This window comes from Nannobrachium achirus (assembly GCF_963921795.1).
Source record: "Nannobrachium achirus genome assembly, chromosome: 7".
Classification (NCBI taxonomy): Eukaryota; Metazoa; Chordata; class Actinopteri; order Myctophiformes; family Myctophidae; genus Nannobrachium; species Nannobrachium achirus.
In genome coordinates, this window is record NC_137816.1 from 71,686,759 (window position 1) to 71,709,268 (window position 22,510).

General features: G+C 43.1%; 1 protein-coding gene across 1 annotated transcript in view; it reads right to left on the bottom strand.

Annotated features, from left to right (window-relative positions):
• Positions 1–11,378: 11,378 nt before the first annotated feature.
• The window catches only part of LOC308288413 (annexin A2-A-like), a 29,695-nt gene continuing 18,563 nt past the window's right edge, over positions 11,379–22,510 (bottom strand). Inside the window, exons 9-13 of the mRNA XM_080729848.1 lie at positions 19,301–19,394; positions 16,921–17,016; positions 16,185–16,243; positions 14,569–14,694; positions 11,379–11,628 (exon numbers count right to left, since the gene is read on the bottom strand). Of these exons, the coding sequence (XP_080585974.1) occupies positions 11,569–11,628; positions 14,569–14,694; positions 16,185–16,243; positions 16,921–17,016; positions 19,301–19,394 (435 nt within the window). The 3' untranslated portion in view covers positions 11,379–11,568. The remainder of the gene's footprint in view (positions 11,629–14,568; positions 14,695–16,184; positions 16,244–16,920; positions 17,017–19,300; positions 19,395–22,510) is intronic.

Consider the following 22,510-nt stretch of genomic DNA (forward strand, 5'->3'; position numbering starts at 1 on the left):
CAATGCGCTAGAGACCCCTCAATGCTCTAGAGTCTAGAGCATTGAGGGGTCTCTAGCGCATTGTAACAGTGCTAATCTAGGCTCAATATTGCTCACAGCAACACGGAGATCATCTTCAACTCTGGTGAGTCGTGATCTGTATTTTGATTTTATATATGTGAGCGCAGAGAACGTCTTTTCACATAGGTAAGTGGACGGAAAATGAATCAGAACATCCATTGCTGCTTTTGACAGTTCAGTATATTGCGCAGCCACAGTTTTAGATAGCCAGAATTCCTCCAGTGTGGATGATTTGAACTTGATCTGCAATGTCCTATCGGCTGAAAGGTCCAACAGCGCGTCCTGCAGTTCTGATGACAAGTGTGCGCCCGTGGACTCGGTAAAGGGATAGCGTATCCAATCATATCTTTCTGGAGCGTCATCTGTTGGGAAGTATTTGCGGAAACAGTCAGTCAAACCTCTCAGATGAGAGATGATATCTCCGTTTATGATGTCTCTATTTATGTCATAATTATCCATGAAATCCTCGAGCTCTGGAAACATGTCAATATTACCCGCATTGACTCGCGTTGCCCAGCGTTCCAGCTTCCTCTGAAACCCAGCGATCTTATCAGAAATATTGAGAATGTTATTGTTTGAGCCTTGGAGCGACAGGTTTAGTGTGTTGAGTTTATCAAATATTCCTGCCAAGTATGCCAGGGCACAAACCCAGCGAGGGTCACTCAAGTGGGCAGCAAGAGGAGACTGATGCTCTGTTAAAAACACCCGCACCTCCTCACGCAGTTCAAACAGTCTGGTCAGTACTCTGCCCCGTGAGAGCCACCTCACCTCTGTGTGGAAAAGTAGGGTTTCATGCTCAGATCCCATTTCTTGGCAAAGTGTTGCAAATAATCTGGACTGTAAAGGGCGGGATTTGATAAAATTTACTATTTTAACTGCCGTTTGTAGCACCTCCTGCAGCTCTGGGGTTAGGGGCTTACTCGCCAGTGATTCGCGGTGAATCATACAATGGGTGAATTTAATATGGGGCGCCACCTCCCTAACTTTGGCTTTTAATCCCTTTCTTGATCCCTGCATAGCACCAGCTCCATCTGTGCACACAGATTTGCAGTGTTTCCAACTTAGTCCCTCTTCGCGCAGTTTACTGTCCACTGCATTAAAGATGTCCTGTCCCGTGCACGTCCCCTCCAGGGACATGCAAAACAGCAGCTCTTCATTTATTTTTCCTTCGTGGCTGTACCTTGCAAAGACAAGCAAATTGGCGCAGTTGGCAACGTCCGTTGATTCGTCCATCTGCAGTGAAAACGACCCACTTTTCTTCATTCGCTCAGTGACCTGACATTTAATGTCATTTGCCATTTCACCAATACGCCTGCACATAGTGTCATCTGACAACGGGATGGTCTCAAATGATTTTGCTATTGCGTCTCCATGCATATGCCTTGCCATTGCCTGGGCTGCTGGGCGGATGAGCTCTTCTGCGATTGTGTATGGTTTTTTTTGTTTGGCCACAAGATGTGCCACTTCAAAAGAAGCTGCCAGTGCTTTGGAAGGGATTGACACATATTCAGTTATTCTTGTCTGTAGTCCGCCCAGGCCACTCTCCTTTTCACGAAAATATTCCAATGGTTGGTTGATATCATCCTCATGTCTCGTTTGCAAATGTCTTTTAAGTTGGAAGGGTTTCAAGCTCTCGTTAGCAAGTAACTCATTACAAAGAACACACAGTGGGTAATCAATGTTATCCTTCACATGGCACGTAAACCCATACTGCAAAAACTCTGCTTGATATTTTCGGCGCTTGGACGTGGACGTGGGATTTGCCGACTTTGACACATGTTTTCGTTTTGCAGCAATGTTTGCAGAACAACATGCCGGCTCATCTTCATCTTTATCTTCACCTGTTGTTGGTGGCTCCTCCTGAGACGCTTGTTCTTGGCCTGTTTCAGGGTGCGGACGTTTTCTGATAACCCACTTGTCCATGACTTTTATATCGTGGTCATACAATGATTTATTTATTTTCTACCTGGGTGCATTTTGCTCATGTGCGTGGCTGTCCAGTTAAATTGAGATAAGTGAGTTTCCGGGTTAAGGGAGGAGGAGGATCACGTGCTGCTACACACAATGCATGTATACATAGCCAGGCTCAGGACACACTGTCACACACACATCCATTCCACTTTGTCGATTTTTCGCTATGAAATGTTTTTATAAAAATGTTTTCCAGGCATTTTTCTTTTTCTTTTTTTTTTTTTTTTTTTCAAATTTTTTTTTTTTTTTTTTGTTTTTTTTTACCAAAAAATCTGGCGACCCCCCCAAATTTTTTGGCGACCCCCCTGGGGGTCGCGACCCACAGGTTGAGAACCACTGCTCTAGACCAGTGGTTCTCAACCTGTAGGTCGGGACCCCAGGGGGGTCCCCAAAGTATTTTAGGTGGTCCTCAGATGATTAGCTTAATGTTCAACATTGTTTTCTCTCTCAACAGTAAACAGACCAACATAAAGTTTAAGTGTATAGTTTAAGTGGGCAAAAATCCACTCGTCCGAGACAGTTTGCCCTCCTGGCCCCCAAGTTGTGGAATAAACTCCCTGTCGCACTTAAAACAACAGACTCACTCGTTAGCTTTCACCGTGGACTGAAGACTCACCTTTTCAGACTCCACCAAAACCCTTAGCACTACTGAAACACTCAATGACCATACATGAAGCTAGTTAGGGCCCGAGCACACACAGTGTGAGGACCCTATTGTATTTGCAAAGATTATTATTCCGCCGAATGAATCGCGTTTTTGAGCCGCAAGACGTACTCAAAAAGTTGCGCAACTTTGCACACACATCACAAGTGGCGAAAATTTACGTATTTAAAAAAAAAAAAAGGGGGCGTGGCCTAATGGCGCAACAGCGCCCCCTACAAAACTTCGTGCCTCAAGCCCCACCATACGGTTTCACCTACACGTACGAAAATCGGTACACATCTGTATCGTGTCCGGACTCACAACAAAGTCTCTCGGCGCCACGTCCGAAACCAAACAGGAAGTCAGCCATTTTGACTAATTAGTGGCGTTTTGGTGTATTTTTGGCCGTTTTCACGCGTCGCACTTTAACTAACTCCTCCTAGGGGGTTAATCGGATCAACTTCAAGTTCGCTCGGCATACTCAAGACACCTTAACGATGAAAAGTTGTGCGAATCGTGAGTTTTCGTAAAACGGCGTGCCCGTGGCGAAGCGTCAAACTTCCTTCGCCAAACAGGAAGTGCCCCCTCTTCTGATTGGTCCATACTTAATTGTTCCTTTTTTTGGCTGTTACTCATCAACCGTTTATCGTACAGAGTTGTGCCTGGTATCATGACATTTTTTTTTCTCAAAAATTTTTTTTTTCTCAAATTTTTTTTTTCTCAAATTTTTTTTTCTCAAAAATTTTTTTTCTCAAATTTTTTTTCTCAATTTTTTTTTCTCATTTTTTTTTTCAAATTTTTTTTTCTCAAATTTTTTTTTCTCAAATTTTTTTTTCTCAAATTTTTTTTTCTCAATTTTTTTTTTTCAAAATTTTTTTCTCAATTTTTTTTTCTCAAAATCTTTTTTCCTCAAATTTTTTTTTTCAATTTTTTTTTAGCATGTGCTAATGCTAACACATGCTAATGCTAACATATGCTAATGCTAATGCTAACAAATGCTAATGCTAACATGCTAATGCTAACAAATGCTAATGCTAATGCTAACACATGCTAATGCTAACACATGCTAATGCTAACAAATGCTAATGCTGATTCTTAAATTCTAATGCTAATTGGCTGCTACCCCTTGTGACGTGGGTAGATCTCCGAGGGCCCGGTCATTGCTGCTTGCAGCTTTAATTAGCATTTGTTTTTTCTTGACTTATTATTTTGTTTTCTAGATATATACCCATTTGCATTTGTTATATTGCTGTTGATGTTCTGACATGTTATCTTGTTTATTATTGTGATGTTTTATCTGCTTATTGTAAGTCGCTTTGGATTAAAAGCGTCTGCTAAATGCCTAAACTGTAAACTGTAGACTGTAGAGGGTATCTGCACATTTATAAAGTGACAATTTAAGGACTTTTTAATACCTCTAAAATGACAAATTAAACATTGGCCAAATTGTCAAATATTAGAGGCAGAAATGGTGAAAAAAGCAGATCTACAACGATGTAGATGTAGATCTGCTGTTCTCAACACATGAGGATCTGTGTGTGTGTGTGTGTGTGTGTGTGGGGGGGGGGTGGAGGATTATCATGTCTTCCATCAATCTTTCTTTTTCCACAGACATTACATTCATCAGGAAAATTAAAAAAGTGTCACTTCTGCCGTGATTTGTGTGTGTGTGTGTGTGTGTGTGTGTGTGTGTGTGTGTGTGTGTGTGAGAGTGTGAGTGTGAGTGTGTGTGTGTGTGTGTGTGTGTGTGTGAGAGTGTGAGTGAGTGTGTGAGTGAGTGAGTGTGTGTGTGTGTGTGTGCGTGCGTGCGTGCGTGCGCGTGTGCGTGTGTGTGTGTGTGTGTGTGTGTGTGTGTGTGTAATGATTTGTATTATTCCATCAAAAACACACACCGTCCCGGCGCGGCTCATTTGCATCTCATTTGCATACATTCTCAGGAGGTGATAATAAGTCATTGAGGCCACGCCCACAAAGGGGAGGGGCTTCCTCCGGACCCTAACCCTATAATAGAGGGTTTGCAATAGACTGGGGCATTCACCAAATATTAGAATATTCTAATATTCAAATATCAAAGTCACTGTTCGACGTTGTTCCCCGAAGTCGAATATTCGCTTTTTTTAATTATTTTTTTATTGTTTTCTCTTTTAAAAAATGTATAGTTTATAAAGCTTGCCTAGATAGGAAGTCATAAGAATGAGTCTTCAAATAGTATACACCGGCTGAGAGGAGTGGTTATGAGGTAGTATACACCGGCTGAGAGGAGTGGTTATGAGGTAGTATACACCGGCTGAGAGGAGTGGTTATGAGGTAGTATACACCGGCTGAGAGGAGTGGTTATGAGGTAGTATACACCGGCTGAGAGGAGTGGTTATGAGGTAGTATACACCGGCTGAGAGGAGTGGTTATGAGGTAGTATACACCGGCTGAGAGGCGTTGGGAAACACGAGGCACCAGCCGAGTGTTGCTTTTCTAAAACGGTCACAATATTGCAACATGAAAATCATAGCATTCCATTATTTAAAGAAAAAAGTACACTTCTCCGCCACCAGGAAGAGACTTTTCCTTGTTTACCAGCCAAATCCAGGAACTGAACTTACGGAAGCCAGTGTGTGTTTATAAAGTCACGTCATTCTTTTTGCCATAAAATAGGGAAACAAAACGTATGTGTTAGACCAGTCTCATGTTAAGAACCATATTCGATCCATACACATGTTTATTTTCATCCAGATTTAGCTGCTATGTGGGTGAACATCACATCAAAAACGCTAGCAAAGCAACCTAAAGCCGAGTGGTGCCTGGAGAATAGAGGGCGCTTGTTGCCTTTACAAGCCCCGCCCGGAGCCATTCAGTCACTGTCCTGTGCATGCGGGCGGTGCTTAGAAACACCCGCACAGCAGGATTTGAGAAAAATCAAACGCTCGCTTCTCTAGTTCAGCCTCACGGCACTGTGGAAAGAAATAACACACCTGGCTTTGATATAAACTGATTCAAGGTGTGGGTTACAGTCTCAGGTATACCATGGCAACCAACCAATCAGAATCAAGGAATGGAACTAGCCGTTTTAGAATCACGCTTTGGCAATGTAAACATTATGTTTTCTAATGCCAATAAAGCTCTTTGAATTGAACTGTAGTGTGTGTGTGTGTGTGTATGTGTGTGTGTGTGTGTGTGTGTGTGTGTGTGTGTGTGTGTGTGTGTGCGTGCGTGCGTGCGTGCGTGCGTGCGTGCGTGCGTGCGTGCGTGCGTGCGTGCGTGCGTGCGTGTGTGCGCACGGTCATTGTAATGCAGCAGAGGATCAGTGACTCATTCATTCAACATGAACAAACACTTCCCCAAAGGTCAGGAGGTCAACACACACACACACACACACACACACACACACACACACACACACACACAGCGCGCTGCGCGAGGCGTTGTGAGCATGTAGATCTGCTGTTTTCACAATAGAACCGTGTTAAACAAAATGTAATGCCTCTTTTCCATGAGGACTCCCATCTTTGCCATACCCTAGCTTTAGCTGAACTGACCCCACTGCACACAGAGAAACTCTACAGCACCTTTTTCATTTCAAGGTCCATTATTTATGCATCAGTTGAGCCACACAGAACCACCATTTGATATAAAATGGGTTTAAAAGTAGCAGCTCTGTTTCATACTGTATGTGCAGTAGGTCTAGAGGTCAAATGATTTGTAGTCCTTAGGGTGGTTGTATTTGTAGTCCTTAAGGCCCATTCCCACTGGGCCAGATAAACAATATCTGTGAAAGATATTTATCTGTATCTTACCATTCACTTGAATGGTAAGATACAGATAAATATTATTTATCTGTATCTTACCATTCACTTGAATGGTAAGATACAGATTTATATGAGATACTTTAATGCATGGTTTTTCCTATGGAAATAAGCTTAGTCTTTTCTAGGATCTCCTTTTAGTTGACCTTGTACCAGTGAACTGTACTGTCATGAAACTGTACCTTTATAGTTCACCTTGTACCAGTGAACTGTACCGTCATGAAACTGTACCTTTTAGTTGACCTTGTACCAGTGAACTGTACCGTCATGAAACTGTACCTTTTAGTAGACCTTGTACCAGTGAACTGTACCGTCATGAAACTGTACTTTTTCCTAATGCAAACTGACAATAAAGTCTTCAATCAATCAATTGAATGGAGACAAATATGTATTTGTATCTGTATCGTACCATTCACTTGAATGGAGATGGATATGTTGTATGTTTATCTGGCCCAGTGGGAATGGGTTAGGTTTAGGTTTAGGTTTAGGTTTAGGGTTAGGAATGGGCCTTTAGTGTGGTTGTGTTCCAGTGGGAATGGGTTAGGTTTAGGGAAGGGTTTTGATTTCAATCGGGATTGTCACATAAAGAACACTGTTTGTGGTTTCTTCCATGTATACAGTCCCGAGAGAATGGATGCACGCGCCATTCTTTGAAACTAAGAAAGAGTCCAATGTCCTATCTATAATTAGTCCTTTTTAGTTTTTCCAACTGTTTACTAACCTTTCTAGGGTTATGTTTTTATAAAACAACGGATGTCATAGTTACTATCCACGACACTGCAAGCGGCGCGAAGGCCAGCGGACCTTGGTCCTGCTCTTCGCGCCCGAGCGCCGCAGGCGAGGAATAACCATCCTCCAGCCTTCTCTAATAACAACATGTAAAAACTATTTTCCAGATGACAGAAGACTTCCTCTAGTCTAGAGTGGTACTATACTGTCCTCTGGTGGCAGAAGAGTGTAACTGTATGTTCAAGTCACTCATAAACAGAATACTTGTAGATCTGAATACAATCCTTAAAGACACCCTGCAATGTAGTGGAGGTCCCTGCTTCATCTCTCTCTCTGCTAAGGGGTCCCTGCTTCATCTCTCTCTCTCTCTGCTAAGGGGTCCCTGCTTCATCTCTCTCTCTCTCTCTCTCTCTCTCTCTCTCTCTCTCTCTCTCTCAGCTAAGGGTCCCTGCTTCATCTCTCTCTCAACTAAGGGGCCCCTGCTTCATCTCTCTCTCTGCTAAGGGGTCCCTGCTTCATCTCTCTCTCTCTCTCTCTCAGCTAAGGGGTCCCTGCTTCATTTCTCTCTCTCAGCTAAGGGGTCCCTGCTTCATCTCTCTCTCAGCTAAGGGGTCCCTGCTTCATCTCTCTCTCAGCTAAGGGGTCCCTGCTTCATGTCTCTCTCAGCTAAGGGGTCCCTGATTCATCTCTCTCTCAGCTAAGGGGTCCCTGCTTCATCTCTCTCTCTCTGCTAAGGGGTCCCTGCTTCATCTCTCTCTCTGCTAAGGGGTCCCTGCTTCATCTCTCTCTCTGCTAAGGGGTCCCTGCTTCATCTCTCTCTCTGCTAAGGGGTCCCTGCTTCATCTCTATCTCTCTCTCTCTCTCTCTCTCTCTCTCAGCTAAGGGGTCCCTGCTTCATTTCTCTCTCTCTCAGCTAAGGGGTCCCTGCTTCATCTCTCTCTCAGCTAAGGGGTCCCTGCTTCATGTCTCTCTCAGCTAAGGGGTCCCTGATTCATCTCTCTCTCAGCTAAGGGGTCCCTGCTTCATCTCTCTCTCTCTGCTAAGGGGTCCCTGCTTCATGTCTCTCTCAGCTAAGGGGTCCCTGATTCATCTCTCTCTCAGCTAAGGGGTCCCTGCTTCATCTCTCTCCTAAGGGGTCCCTGCTTCATCTCTCTCTCAGCTAAGGGGTCCCTGCTTCATGTCTCTCTCAGCTAAGGGGTCCCTGATTCATCTCTCTCTCAGCTAAGGGGTCCCTGCTTCATCTCTCTCTCTGCTAAGGGGTCCCTGCTTCATCTCTCTCTCTCTCTGCTAAGGGGTCCCTGCTTCATCTCTCTCTCTGCTAAGGGGTCCCTGCTTCATCTCTCTCTCTCAACTAAGGGGTCCCTGCTTCATCTCTCTCTCTGCTAAGGGGTCCCTGCTTCATCTCTCTCTCAGCTAAGGGGTCCCTGCTTCATCTCTCTCTCAGCTAAGGGGTCCCTGCTTCATCTCTCTCTCAGCTAAGGGGTCCCTGCTTCATCTCTCTCTCTGCTAAGGGGTCCCTGCTTCATCTCTCTCTCTGCTAAGGGGTCCCTGCTTCATCTCTCTCTCAGCTAAGGGGTCCCTGCTTCATCTCTCTCTCAGCTAAGGGGTCCCTGCTTCATCTCTCTCTCAGCTAAGGGTCCCTGCTTCATCTCTCTCTCAGCTAAGGGTCCCTGCTTCATCTCTCTCTCTCAACTAAGGGGTCCCTGCTTCATCTCTCTCTCTGCTAAGGGGTCCCTGCTTCATCTCTCTCTCAGCTAAGGGGTCCCTGCTTCATCTCTCTCTCAACTAAGGGGTCCCTGCTTCATCTCTCTCTCTCTGCTAAGGGGTCCCTGCTTCATCTCTCTCTCAGCTAAGGGGTCCCTGCTTCATGTCTCTCTCAGCTAAGGGGTCCCTGATTCATCTCTCTCTCAGCTAAGGGGTCCCTGCTTCATCTCTCTCTCTGCTAAGGGGTCCCTGCTTCATCTCTCTCTCTCTCTGCTAAGGGGTCCCTGCTTCATCTCTCTCTCTGCTAAGGGGTCCCTGCTTCATCTCTCTCTCTCAACTAAGGGGTCCCTGCTTCATCTCTCTCTCTGCTAAGGGGTCCCTGCTTCATCTCTCTCTCTGCTAAGGGGTCCCTGCTTCATCTCTCTCTCAGCTAAGGGGTCCCTGCTTCATCTCTCTCTCAGCTAAGGGGTCCCTGCTTCATCTCTCTCTCAGCTAAGGGGTCCCTGCTTCATCTCTCTCTCTGCTAAGGGGTCCCTGCTTCATCTCTCTCTCTGCTAAGGGGTCCCTGCTTCATCTCTCTCTCAGCTAAGGGGTCCCTGCTTCATGTCTCTCTCAGCTAAGGGGTCCCTGATTCATCTCTCTCTCAGCTAAGGGGTCCCTGCTTCATCTCTCTCTCTCTGCTAAGGGGTCCCTGCTTCATCTCTTTCTCTGCTAAGGGGTCCCTGCTTCATCTCTCTCTCTGCTAAGGGGTCCCTGCTTCATCTCTCTCTCTGCTAAGGGGTCCCTGCTTCATCTCTATCTCTCTCTCTCTCTCTCTCTCTCTCTCTCTCTCTCTCTCTCTCTCAGCTAAGGGGTCCCTGCTTCATTTCTCTCTCTCTCAGCTAAGGGGTCCCTGCTTCATCTCTCTCTCAGCTAAGGGGTCCCTGCTTCATGTCTCTCTCAGCTAAGGGGTCCCTGATTCATCTCTCTCTCAGCTAAGGGGTCCCTGCTTCATCTCTCTCTCTCTGCTAAGGGGTCCCTGCTTCATGTCTCTCTCAGCTAAGGGGTCCCTGATTCATCTCTCTCTCAGCTAAGGGGTCCCTGCTTCATCTCTCTCTCTCTCTGCTAAGGGGTCCCTGCTTCATCTCTCTCTCAGCTAAGGGGTCCCTGCTTCATGTCTCTCTCAGCTAAGGGGTCCCTGATTCATCTCTCTCTCAGCTAAGGGGTCCCTGCTTCATCTCTCTCTCTGCTAAGGGGTCCCTGCTTCATCTCTCTCTCTCTCTGCTAAGGGGTCCCTGCTTCATCTCTCTCTCTGCTAAGGGGTCCCTGCTTCATCTCTCTCTCTCAACTAAGGGGTCCCTGCTTCATCTCTCTCTCTGCTAAGGGGTCCCTGCTTCATCTCTCTCTCTGCTAAGGGGTCCCTGCTTCATCTCTCTCTCAGCTAAGGGGTCCCTGCTTCATCTCTCTCTCAGCTAAGGGGTCCCTGCTTCATCTCTCTCTCAGCTAAGGGGTCCCTGCTTCATCTCTCTCTCTGCTAAGGGGTCCCTGCTTCATCTCTCTCTCTGCTAAGGGGTCCCTGCTTCATCTCTCTCTCAGCTAAGGGGTCCCTGCTTCATCTCTCTCTCAGCTAAGGGGTCCCTGCTTCATCTCTCTCTCAGCTAAGGGTCCCTGCTTCATCTCTCTCTCAGCTAAGGGTCCCTGCTTCATCTCTCTCTCTCAACTAAGGGGTCCCTGCTTCATCTCTCTCTCTGCTAAGGGGTCCCTGCTTCATCTCTCTCTCAGCTAAGGGGTCCCTGCTTCATCTCTCTCTCAACTAAGGGGTCCCTGCTTCATCTCTCTCTCAGCTAAGGGGTCCCTGCTTCATCTCTCTCTCTGCTAAGGGGTCCCTGCTTCATCTCTCTCTCAGCTAAGGGTCCCTGCTTCATCTCTCTCTCAGCTAAGGGTCCCTGCTTCATCTCTCTCTCTGCTAAGGGGTCCCTGCTTCATCTCTCTCTCAGCTAAGGTTCCCTGCTTCATCTCTCTCTCAGCTAAGGGTCCCTGCTTCATCTCTCTCTCAGCTAAGGGTCCCTGCTTCATCTCTCTCTCAGCTAAGGGTCCCTGCTTCATCTCTCTCTCAGCTAAGGGTCCCTGGCCTGAAAAACCTTTGAGACCCTTGAAGTAGAGCATTTTACCGACGTAAAAAAAGACATAAGGCGTTGAAGGCTGAATTTTGTATGTTTATTGTATTGTGTTATAAGTTGTATATAGGGTTAAGTTCTATATACTGTATTGTGTTATAAGTTGTATATACTGTGGACAGGGTTAGGGTTAAGTTCTATATACTGTATTGTGTTATAAGTTGTATATACTGTGGACAGGGTTAGGGTTAAGTTCTATATACTGTATTGTGTTATAAGTTGTATATATTGTAGACAGGGTTAGGGTTAAGTTCTATATACTGTATTGTGTTATAAGTTGTATATACTGTGGACAGGGTTAGGGTTAAGTTCTATATACTGTATTGTGGACAGCGCTGATACGATTTCATTATCAATGTTCAAAAATAGAAGGAAGATAAAATCACTTTTATTCCACAAACTAATAAAAACTACAACAAAGAGGAGAAATGTCTCCCCCTGCTGGCCGGACCGGCCCTTCACCAGCACTCCTCAAACCCAGGGGCATCATGGGAAAGTGAGTTTTCTTTCAGTCGTCTCCTCCGCACAGACTCAGCAGGGCCTTCTGGTAATCTCCCTTAGTGTGTTCCTGAAACGATACAATACTCTGTTAAAAACAATACAATACAATACAATACAATACACTGTTAAAAACATTACAATACAATAATCTATCTGGTAATCTCCCTTAGTGTGTTCCTGAAACGATACAATGCACTGTTAAAACTGAAACGATACAATACTCTGTTAAAAACAATACAATACAATACAATACACTGTTAAAAACAATACAATACAATAATCTATCTGGTAATCTCCCTTAGTGTGTTCCTGAAACGATACAATGCACTGTTAAAACTGAAACGATACAATACTCTGTTAAAAACAATACAATACAATACAATACACTGTTAAAAACAATACAATACAATAATCTATCTGGTAATCTCCCTTAGTGTGTTCCTGAAACGATACAATACTCTGTTAAAAACAATACAATACAATACAATACACTGTTAAAAACAATACAATACAATAATCTATCTGGTAATCTCCCTTAGTGTGTTCCTGAAACGATACAATACTCTGTTAAAAACAATACAATACAATACACTGTTAAAAACAATACAATACAATAATCTATCTGGTAATCTCCCTTAGTGTGTTCCTGAAACGATACAATGCACTGTTAAAAACAATACAATACAATACAATACACTGTTAAAAACATTACAATACAATAATCTATCTGGTAATCTCCCTTAGTGTGTTCCTGAAACGATACAATGCACTGTTAAAAACAATACAATACAATAATCTATCTGGTAATCTCCCTTAGTGTGTTCCTGAAACGATACAATGCACTGTTAAAAACAATACAATACAATACAATACACTGTTAAAAACATTACAATACAATAATCTATCTGGTAATCTCCCTTAGTGTGTTCCTGAAACGATACAATGCACTGTTAAAAACAATACAATACAATACAATACACTGTTAAAAACAATACAATACAATACTATAGAGGGTATGCGCGTGACATCATCATCATACCAGGAGTTATGCGGGAACGCCTACTGAGTGGCAAAAAAACAACTTTCTGGACTTGACAGCCCATACACCAAACAGAAAAGTCCTATCTGATTGCATTAAACAACGTTACACGACATTAAACTCACTTTGCCACTCACTTTGCCACTCGATGTGCCACTCGATTTGCCATTCACTTTATGCATGCGCATACCCTCTATACACTGTTAAAAACAATACAATACAATAATCTATCTGGTAATCTCCCTTAGTGTGTTCCTGAAACGATACAATGCACTGTTAAAACTGAAACGATACAATACACTGTTAAAACTGAAACGATACAATACACTGTTAAAAACAATACAATACAATACAATAATCTATCTGGTAATCTCCCTTATGCTGCATTCACACTTAGAGAAGCCAAGCTAATGTTTGCTTGGTAATTCAATGTATTCTCTATGCAAACAGCTTTTAAAATTTCCAAGCTGGAAACAAAGCTTGGACATTTTTAAAGCTGGTTTGCATAGAGAATACATTGAATTACCAAGTAAACCATTAGCTTGGCTTCTCTCAGTGTGAATGCAGCATAAGTGTGTTCCTGAAACAATAGAAAACTATTCAACATACCCCCACATTTTTCACATGAGCCTGTTCTAGCGCCACCAGGAGGCCAATTTGTGCAAAACAACCTTTTGGCCAGTACTCCTACAGATTTTGTCCAAAAATCACGCAAATCGGTAGACCGCATCTCTACAGTCATGTGATCGACGTGGATCTGTCCGATTGTCAATATTCCATCCTGATTGGCTGAGATTGGCTTTCAAAGTTTGTAAGATTGGTCAGTTTTGAACAAAATGCCTCAAATCACGAACACAGCATGCAATTTTTGTGAAATTGTGCACGCACATTCCCACTAGGCAGAGGAAGAAATGCCACTTCAAACTTTTCAAATCAGCCTCATGGTGGCGCTATAACAGGCCGCCTGGCCTGGTGGAGACCTGTGCTCGGATGAGCACTTCTTCTAGTTTATGATGGGACTTGTTGTGGTCTTGGAGATCTATATGTTCTGTGTGCTACAGAACATATAGATCTCCAAGACCACAACAAGTCCCATCCGGACCGTGTTGTAGGCTTGTAGATCAGGCTTTTGCAGGATATGGGCGTGTACTTGGACTTGTGAGAGCAAAGCTATAGACCTGTCTGTGACTGGTAGCGTTTATTTTCTGTTTGATATAAAAAACAAACACGCTCCCGTCCGACCCCCTGACTTTTCATTCCCATCCCGATCAGGGGATTGGTGGAGTGTATGTAGTGTGTGTGTGTAGTGTGTGTGTGTAGTGTGTGTAGTGTGTGTGTGTGTAGTGTGTGTAGTGTGTGTGTGTGTGTGTGTGTGTGTGTGTGTGTGTGTGTGTGTGTGTGTGTGTGTGTGTGTGTGTGTGTGTAGGGGGGGGGGGAACCCCAGGTCTGGAACAGGGTCTGGTACAGGGTATTTCCATGATGCTGGTAGGGTACAGAGTATATAGGGTATACATATAGGGTACAGGGTATGCAGTAGGGTATAGACTTACAGACAGGGTCTGGTAAAGGGTCTTTCCTTGCTGCTGGTAGGGTACAGAGTATACATATAGGGTACAGGGTATGCAGTAGGGTATAGACTTACAGACAGGGTCTGGTAAAGGGTCTTTCCTTGCTGCTGGTAGGGTACAGAGTATAGGGTATAATGTATAGGGTTTAGGGTTAGGGTATACAGTAGGGTATAGACTTACAGACAGAGTCTGGTACAGAGTCTTTCCTTGCTGCTGCTTCTTGAACTCAGTTCTAATCTTCATCAGGGTACAGGGTACAGTGTATATAGTATAGGGTACAGGGTACTTACAGACAGAGTCTGGTAAAGGGTCTTTCCTTGCTGCTGCTTCTTGAACTCAGTTCTAATCTTCATCAGGGTACAGGGTACAGTGTATATAGTATAGGGTACAGGGTACTTACAGACAGAGTCTGGTAAAGGGTCTTTCCTTGCTGCTGCTTCTTGAACTCAGTTCTAATCTTCATCAGATCAACTTCACAACGAGACACCAGGATCCTGGTCACCACCTTCTCCTTGGCCCCTTTAGACTGTTCATTGATACATTCATTAATTCATTAATACATTAATTAATGCATTAATTAATACATACATTCATTAATACATTCATTCATTCATTAATAGATTAATTAATGTATTCACACATTCATTAATACATTCATTAATACATTCATTCATTAATACATTCACTAATTCAGAACAAGACATTCTCAGAACCACCTGCCCCTCAGCTCCATCCAACAACTCTAGATTAGATCAGGTCACAGACGTACATCTACAGTAGGTCTCCTCAGATGTTTTTAAAAACTGACTGAAAACCTTCCTTTGGAACATGTCTAGACAGGCAGTCATAGAAGCACGAAGGTGCCAGACCATTGAGAGCTTTATAAACAAATTTAGTAAAATCATTTTTAAATTAATCCTAAAAACAACCGGGAGCCAGTGTAGCGACGCTCAGACTGGAGTAATATGTTCTCTTATCTTAGTTTTAGTTAAAACTCTGGCTGCCGCATTTTGAACAAGTTGTAATCTGTCAGTTGTTTTCTTTGGCAGACCAGAGAGAAGTGCGTTGCGGTAATCAAGCCGAGAGAAAACAAAAGAGTGGATCAACGTTTTTGCATCGTCCAGCGACAGATAAGCTTTAATTCAAGCAATATTTCTAAAGGTGAAAGAAGGCTATGGTGACATGATCTGATATCTGATTGTATTAAACAACATTAAACTCAACAACATTACAGCTGTATGGAACCCTTGAATTCTATTCTTTCTATCTGCAGTGTTTGTTTACAGAAATCCACCGTAGACATGTTATGAGATACTTTCTACTTTCAAGAAATTCCATGCAGGTGAGTTTGGAAGCGCTGGTTGTAAACCACTCAACGGTCCAGTGAACCAGCTGGTTCTAAATGTCACATAATGCAGGAGGCAGCGGGAACATCGCCTTATTGAAAACAAGCGTGTTCAAATAATCACCTGCACGGAATGTCTTGTCAGAAAGCAGTGGATTTCTATTTAAACACTTGGATAGAAAGAGGATAATTCAAGCTGTCCATAGAGGTGTTTAATGTTGGTGAGTTTATTGTTGTTTAATTCAATCAGACTTTTCTGTTTGGATGGATGGGCTGTCAATATACATGGACACTTTTAATCTGATTAAAACAAGATTTAAAATAAATCTGTTTAAAATTCTCCATGTATACACCTAAATAACCTGATTAAATCCAATCTGATTTAAATTCTAATGGGGTGCAGAGGGGTGGTCTACACCTTTTTACAACCTGATCAACACCAGATAAGATTGATTCACCACATGTAAACACTTAATCCAAACCCTTCAATCAGATTTATTTTAATCAGATTGGAAGAAAGGTTTCTATGTAAACGCAGCTAGGCTGCTGTTACAACTCTAGATTCAACATGTTTAAAAAGAGTTGCAATTTGCTGCTACAAACAGATTATAATTATTCATAAACGTGCCTTTGCAATAATTCAAAATAATGATTATTATTCTTGAACATACCTTCATAGCTTCACTGAGTCTGTTGGCGAAATACAGCTGTCTGTTCTCAAAGCATTCCACTGTAAGGGAACCATGAATAGCATTGTAATTAATCCACTGTAATTAATTACATTCATTACATTAATTACATTAATTTCATTAATAACATTCATTACATTAATTACATGGAGTAATCTGTGTGTTCTCAAAGCATTCCAGGATCACATTCTGTGAGCAGGGGCGGCATAGCTCAGGGGTAGAGAAACCGCTATTAGAGCACGAAGGGTTCCCGAAGGGTTCCCAGTTGGAATCCGGGCTCCCCCTGAGTTAATGTCGAAGGGTCCTTGGGCAAGACTCTGAACCCCTAATAGCTCCCGGTGAGCAGGTTGGTGCCTTGCACGGTTTCCTCCGCCACGGGTGTATTAATGTGTGCGTGAATGGGTGAATGTAATGCACAATCTATGTAAAGCGCTTTGGATAAAAGCGCTGTATAAATATACCATTTTATTCTGGTCAAACAGTCTTATATGTCAAAACCAGAAGGAAGCAAGCAGTGACCCGGTAGTGATTGTAAAAGTGATGGGCTTATAGGCTCCACTCTATGCTATGAGGTGGACAGACAGACAGACAGACAGACAGACAGACAGACAGACAGACAGACAGACAGACAGGCAGGCAGACAGGCAGACAGACAGACAGACAGACAGACAGACAGACAGACAGACAGACAGACAGACAGACAGACAGACAGGCGTACCCAGGGTGAGGAAGGATTTCTCCAGATCTCCTTTCACTTCCATCTTGATGCTCTCCTTCATGTCGTATGGACTGTAGCTCTTATACCTGTCAAACACTGAGAGAAACCATACCACTGTCATTACCTGTATAGAGAAACCATACCACTGTCATTACCTGTACAGAGAAACCATACCACTGTCATTACCTGTACAGAGAACCCATACCACTGTCATTACCTGTACAGAGAAACCATACCACTGTCACTGCATGTACAGAGAAACCATACCACTGTCATTACCTGTACAGAGAAACCATAGCACTGTCACTACCTGTACAGAGAAACCATACCACTGTCATTACCTGTACGAGAAACCATACCACTGTCACTACCTGTACAGAGAAACCATACCACTGTCATTACCTGTACAGAGAAACCATAGCACTGTCATTACCTGTACAGATAAACCATACCACTGTCATTACCTGTACAGAGAAACCATACCACTGTCACTACCTGTACAGAGAAACCATACCACTGTACAGAGAAACCATACCACTGTCAGTACAGAGAAACCATACCACTGTCATTACCTGTACAGAGAAACCATACCACTGTCATTACCTGTACAGAGAAACCATACAACTGTCATTACCTGTACAGAGAAACCATACCACTGTCACTACCTGTACAGAGAAACCATACCACTGTACAGAGAAACCATACCACTGTCATTACCTGTACAGAGAAACCATACCACTGTCATTACCTGTACAGAGAAACCATACAACTGTCATTACCTGTACAGAGAAACCATACAACTGTCATTGCAATACAATTAACACGTCACCTTTGGGGGGAAATGTATAATGAGTTCTGCCGTATATTTATGTCACATATTCCTAATATTTCAGGAGGACTGGATAATGCTGTCTACATAGAGAGAGTAGAAGATAGTTTGAAACAAGGAATACGCAGACAGTTTCCCATAAGGCTTGCATTTGCATGTACAATACACAAGGTTCAGGGCATGACAACCTCAACTGCAGTAATATCACTAAAGAATATCTTTGAACCTGGTATGGCCTGGTAACCTGATTAAATCCAATCGGATTTAATCAGGTTATTTAGGTGTATACATGGAGAATTTTAAACAGATTTCTTTTAAATTACATATAATTGATATGGATGAGAATACAATCCACTCAAATCCTGAAGTCACTAAAGCCCTTAATAAGATGACACAAGTTAGCTTTGAAAACATAATGCCACTTGCTCAGAGGACACAAACTCTCAACGGCCATGACACACTAACCATAATCCATCATAACACAGAAGGACTAGCTCCTCATATCCATAATAAAATATATCATCATGAGCTACAGTATGTTTAGCATATGTATCTGTATGTATATATGTACATTCATCTTAATGTATCTATCTTACAGTATGTTTATGTCTTACAGAAACTCCTCTACAAGGATCATTTATTAGTGACCGTTTCCATTTAAAAGGTTACACAATGTTCAAACGTAACCGACAATTTATTTAATTACGAATTTTTATTTCTATTTTATTTCTTTTTAAAACATTTCTTTTTTTTACAAGCGAGCCCACACTGTTTCGTAGGAACAGTATCTCTAATGTGTTATTATTATTGTGGGTCCAAATCTTTACAGGTCAGGTTTATTCTCTGCAAAAACAATGACCGACAGTACAAAGGATCTTTGTGCCCATACGTGGTGTTACATGCGAGCCCACACTGTTTTGTAGGAACAGTATTTCTAATAGTTATTGTTAGCCCTAACCCTAACCCTAACCCTTCTGCAGGTGAGGAACGCTCCATACCACTGTTAATGTGTTAGTGTAGAGAAACCATACCACTGTTAATGTGTTAGTGTAGAGAAACCATACAACTGTTAATGTGTTAGTGTAGAGAAACCATACCACTGTTAATGTGATAATGTTATTGTTAGTGTTAGTGTTACCTTTCTGCAGGTGAGGAACGCTCCATAGAGAAACCATACCACTGTTAAGTAACATGTTAGTGTTATCGTTACCTTTCTGCAGGTGAGGAACGCTCCATACTACTGTTAATGTTATAATGTTATTGTTAGTGTTAGTGTTACCTTTCTGCAGGTGAGGAACGCTCCATAGAGAAACCATACCACTGTTAATGTGTTAGTGTAGAGAAACCATACCACTGTTAATGTGATAATGTTATTGTTACCTTTCTGCAGGTGAGGAACGCTCCATAGCACTGTTAATGTGATAATGTTATTGTTAGTGTTATTGTTACCTTTCTGCAGGTGAGGAATGCTCCATACCACTGTTAATGTGTTAGTGTAGAGAAACCATACCACTGTTAATGTGATAATGTTATTGTTAGTGTAAGTATTACCTTTCTGCAGGTGAGGAACGCTCCTCTCAGACATGATGGAGATCCAAACTCCAACATCTGTTCCTTTCCTCTTCACCCCCGCCTCGTACAGAGCCTGAATATTATCATATTATATTATATATTATTATATATTATCATATTATATTATATATTATTATATATTATTATATTATATCAACCCTAACCCCGCCTCGTACAGAGCCTGAATATTATATTATATTATATATTATACATTATCATATTATATTATATATTATATATTATTATATTATATTATATATTATTATATTATATCAACCCTAACCCCCGCCTTGTACAGAGCCTGAATATTATCACATTATATTATTATATATTATACATTATTATATTATATTATATTATATTATATTATATTATATTATATTATATATCATCATATTATATTATATTATATTATATTATATTATATTATATTACATCATATTATATTATATTATATTATATTATATTATATTATATCATATTATATTATATTATATTATATTATATTATATTACATCATATTATATTATATTATATTATATTATATTATATTATATTATATTATATTATACTCATACAGAGCCTGAATATTATCATATTATATTATATATTGTACATTATTATATTATATTACCCAAAGTCAACTCAAACAAAGGGTCAAACTCGTTCTTCTGCTATACAACCAAAATGTGGAACGCCCTACCGAAGGCCTTAAAGGAGTGTGGATCACTAGCATCCTTTAAAATCGCCCTGAAAAAACACTTACAGGCGGCAGCCGTTCGCAACTGGTAATAACAAACCTAGCCCAGCCTTACCCTCCCCCTTCTTTGTTGACGGTTCAACTGGTTAAATATTAAATATCTGAAAACACAAATTGACATGAATCCAAAATACACTGATGATTGTGCTGTCAAACAATGAAACTATATGTAATCTATGAACAGGTTGTGGGGGTCCCTGCTTCATCTCTCTCTCAACTAAGGGGTCCCTGCTTCATCTCTCTCAACTAAGGGGTCCCTGCTTCATCTCTCTCTCAACTAAGGGGTCCCTGCTTCATCTCTCTCAACTAAGGGGTCCCTGCTTCATCTCTCTCTCAACTAAGGGGTCCCTGCTTCATCTCTCTCAGCTAAGGGGTCCCTGCTTCATCTCTCTCTCAACTAAGGGGTCCCTGCTTCATCTCTCTCTCAACTAAGGGGTCCCTGCTTCATCTCTCTCTCAACTAAGGGGTCCCTGCTTCATCTCTCTCTCAACTAAGGGGTCCCTGCTTCATCTCTCTCAACTAAGGGGTCCCTGCTTCATCTCTCTCTCAACTAAGGGGTCCCTGCTTCATCTCTCTCTCAACTAAGGGGTCCCTGCTTCATCTCTCTCTCAACTAAGGGGTCCCTGCTTCATCTCTCTCAACTAAGGGGTCCCTGCTTCATCTCTCTCAACTAAGGGGTCCCTGCTTCATCTCTCTCAGCTAAGGGGTCCCTGCTTCATCTCTCTCAACTAAGGGGTCCCTGCTTCATCTCTCTCTCAACTAAGGGGTCCCTGCTTCATCTCTCTCAACTAAGGGGTCCCTGCTTCATCTCTCTCTCAGCTAAGGGGTCCCTGCTTCATCTCTCTCAACTAAGGGGTCCCTGCTTCATCTCACTCTCAACTAAGGGGTCCCTGCTTCATCTCTCTCTCAGCTAAGGGGTCCCTGCTTCATCTCTCTCAACTAAGGGGTCCCTGCTTCATCTCTCTCTCAGCTAAGGGGTCCCTGCTTCATCTCTCTCTCAGCTAAGGGGTCCCTGCTTCATCTCTCTCAACTAAGGGGTCCCTGCTTCATCTCTCTCAGCTAAGGGGTCCCTGCTTCATCTCTCTCAACTAAGGGGTCCCTGCTTCATCTCTCTCAGCTAAGGGGTCCCTGCTTCATCTCTCTCAACTAAGGGGTCCCTGCTTCATCTCTCTCTCAGCTAAGGGGTCCCTGCTTCATCTCTCTCAACTAAGGGGTCCCTGCTTCATCTCTCTCAGCTAAGGGGTCCCTGCTTCATCTCTCTCAACTAAGGGGTCCCTGCTTCATCTCTCTCTCAGCTAAGGGGTCCCTGCTTCATCTCTCTCAACTAAGGGGTCCCTGCTTCATCTCTCTCAGCTAAGGGGTCCCTGCTTCATCTCTCTCAACTAAGGGGTCCCTGCTTCATCTCTCTCTCAACTAAGGGGTCCCTGCTTCATCTCTCTCAACTAAGGGGTCCCTGCTTCATCTCTCTCAACTAAGGGGTCCCTGCTTCATCTCTCTCAACTAAGGGGTCCCTGCTTCATCTCTCTCAACTAAGGGGTCCCTGCTTCATCTCTCTCAACTAAGGGGTCCCTGCTTCATCTCTCTCTCAACTAAGGGGTCCCTGCTTCATCTCTCTCAACTAAGGGGTCCCTGCTTCATCTCTCTCTCAACTAAGGGGTCCCTGCTTCATCTCTCTCAACTAAGGGGTCCCTGCTTCATCTCTCTCTCAACTAAGGGGTCCCTGCTTCATCTCTCTCAAGTAAGGGGTCCCTGCTTCATCTCTCTCTCAACTAAGGGGTCCCTGCTTCATCTCTCTCTCAACTAAGGGGTCCCTGCTTCATCTCTCTCTCAACTAAGGGGTCCCTGCTTCATCTCTCTCAACTAAGGGGTCCCTGCTTCATCTCTCTCTCAACTAAGGGGTCCCTGCTTCATCTCTCTCTCAACTAAGGGGTCCCTGCTTCATCTCTCTCTCAACTAAGGGGTCCCTGCTTCATCTCTCTCTCAACTAAGGGGTCCCTGCTTCATCTCTCTCTCAACTAAGGGGTCCCTGCTTCATCTCTCTCAACTAAGGGGTCCCTGCTTCATCTCTCTCAACTAAGGGGTCCCTGCTTCATCTCTCTCTCAACTAAGGGGTCCCTGCTTCATCTCTCTCAACTAAGGGGTCCCTGCTTCATCTCTCTCTCAGCTAAGGGGTCCCTGCTTCATCTCTCTCAACTAAGGGGTCCCTGCTTCATCTCTCTCTCAACTAAGGGGTCCCTGCTTCATCTCTCTCTCAGCTAAGGGGTCCCTGCTTCATCTCTCTCAACTAAGGGGTCCCTGCTTCATCTCTCTCTCAGCTAAGGGGTCCCTGCTTCATCTCTCTCTCAGCTAAGGGGTCCCTGCTTCATCTCTCTCAACTAAGGGGTCCCTGCTTCATCTCTCTCAGCTAAGGGGTCCCTGCTTCATCTCTC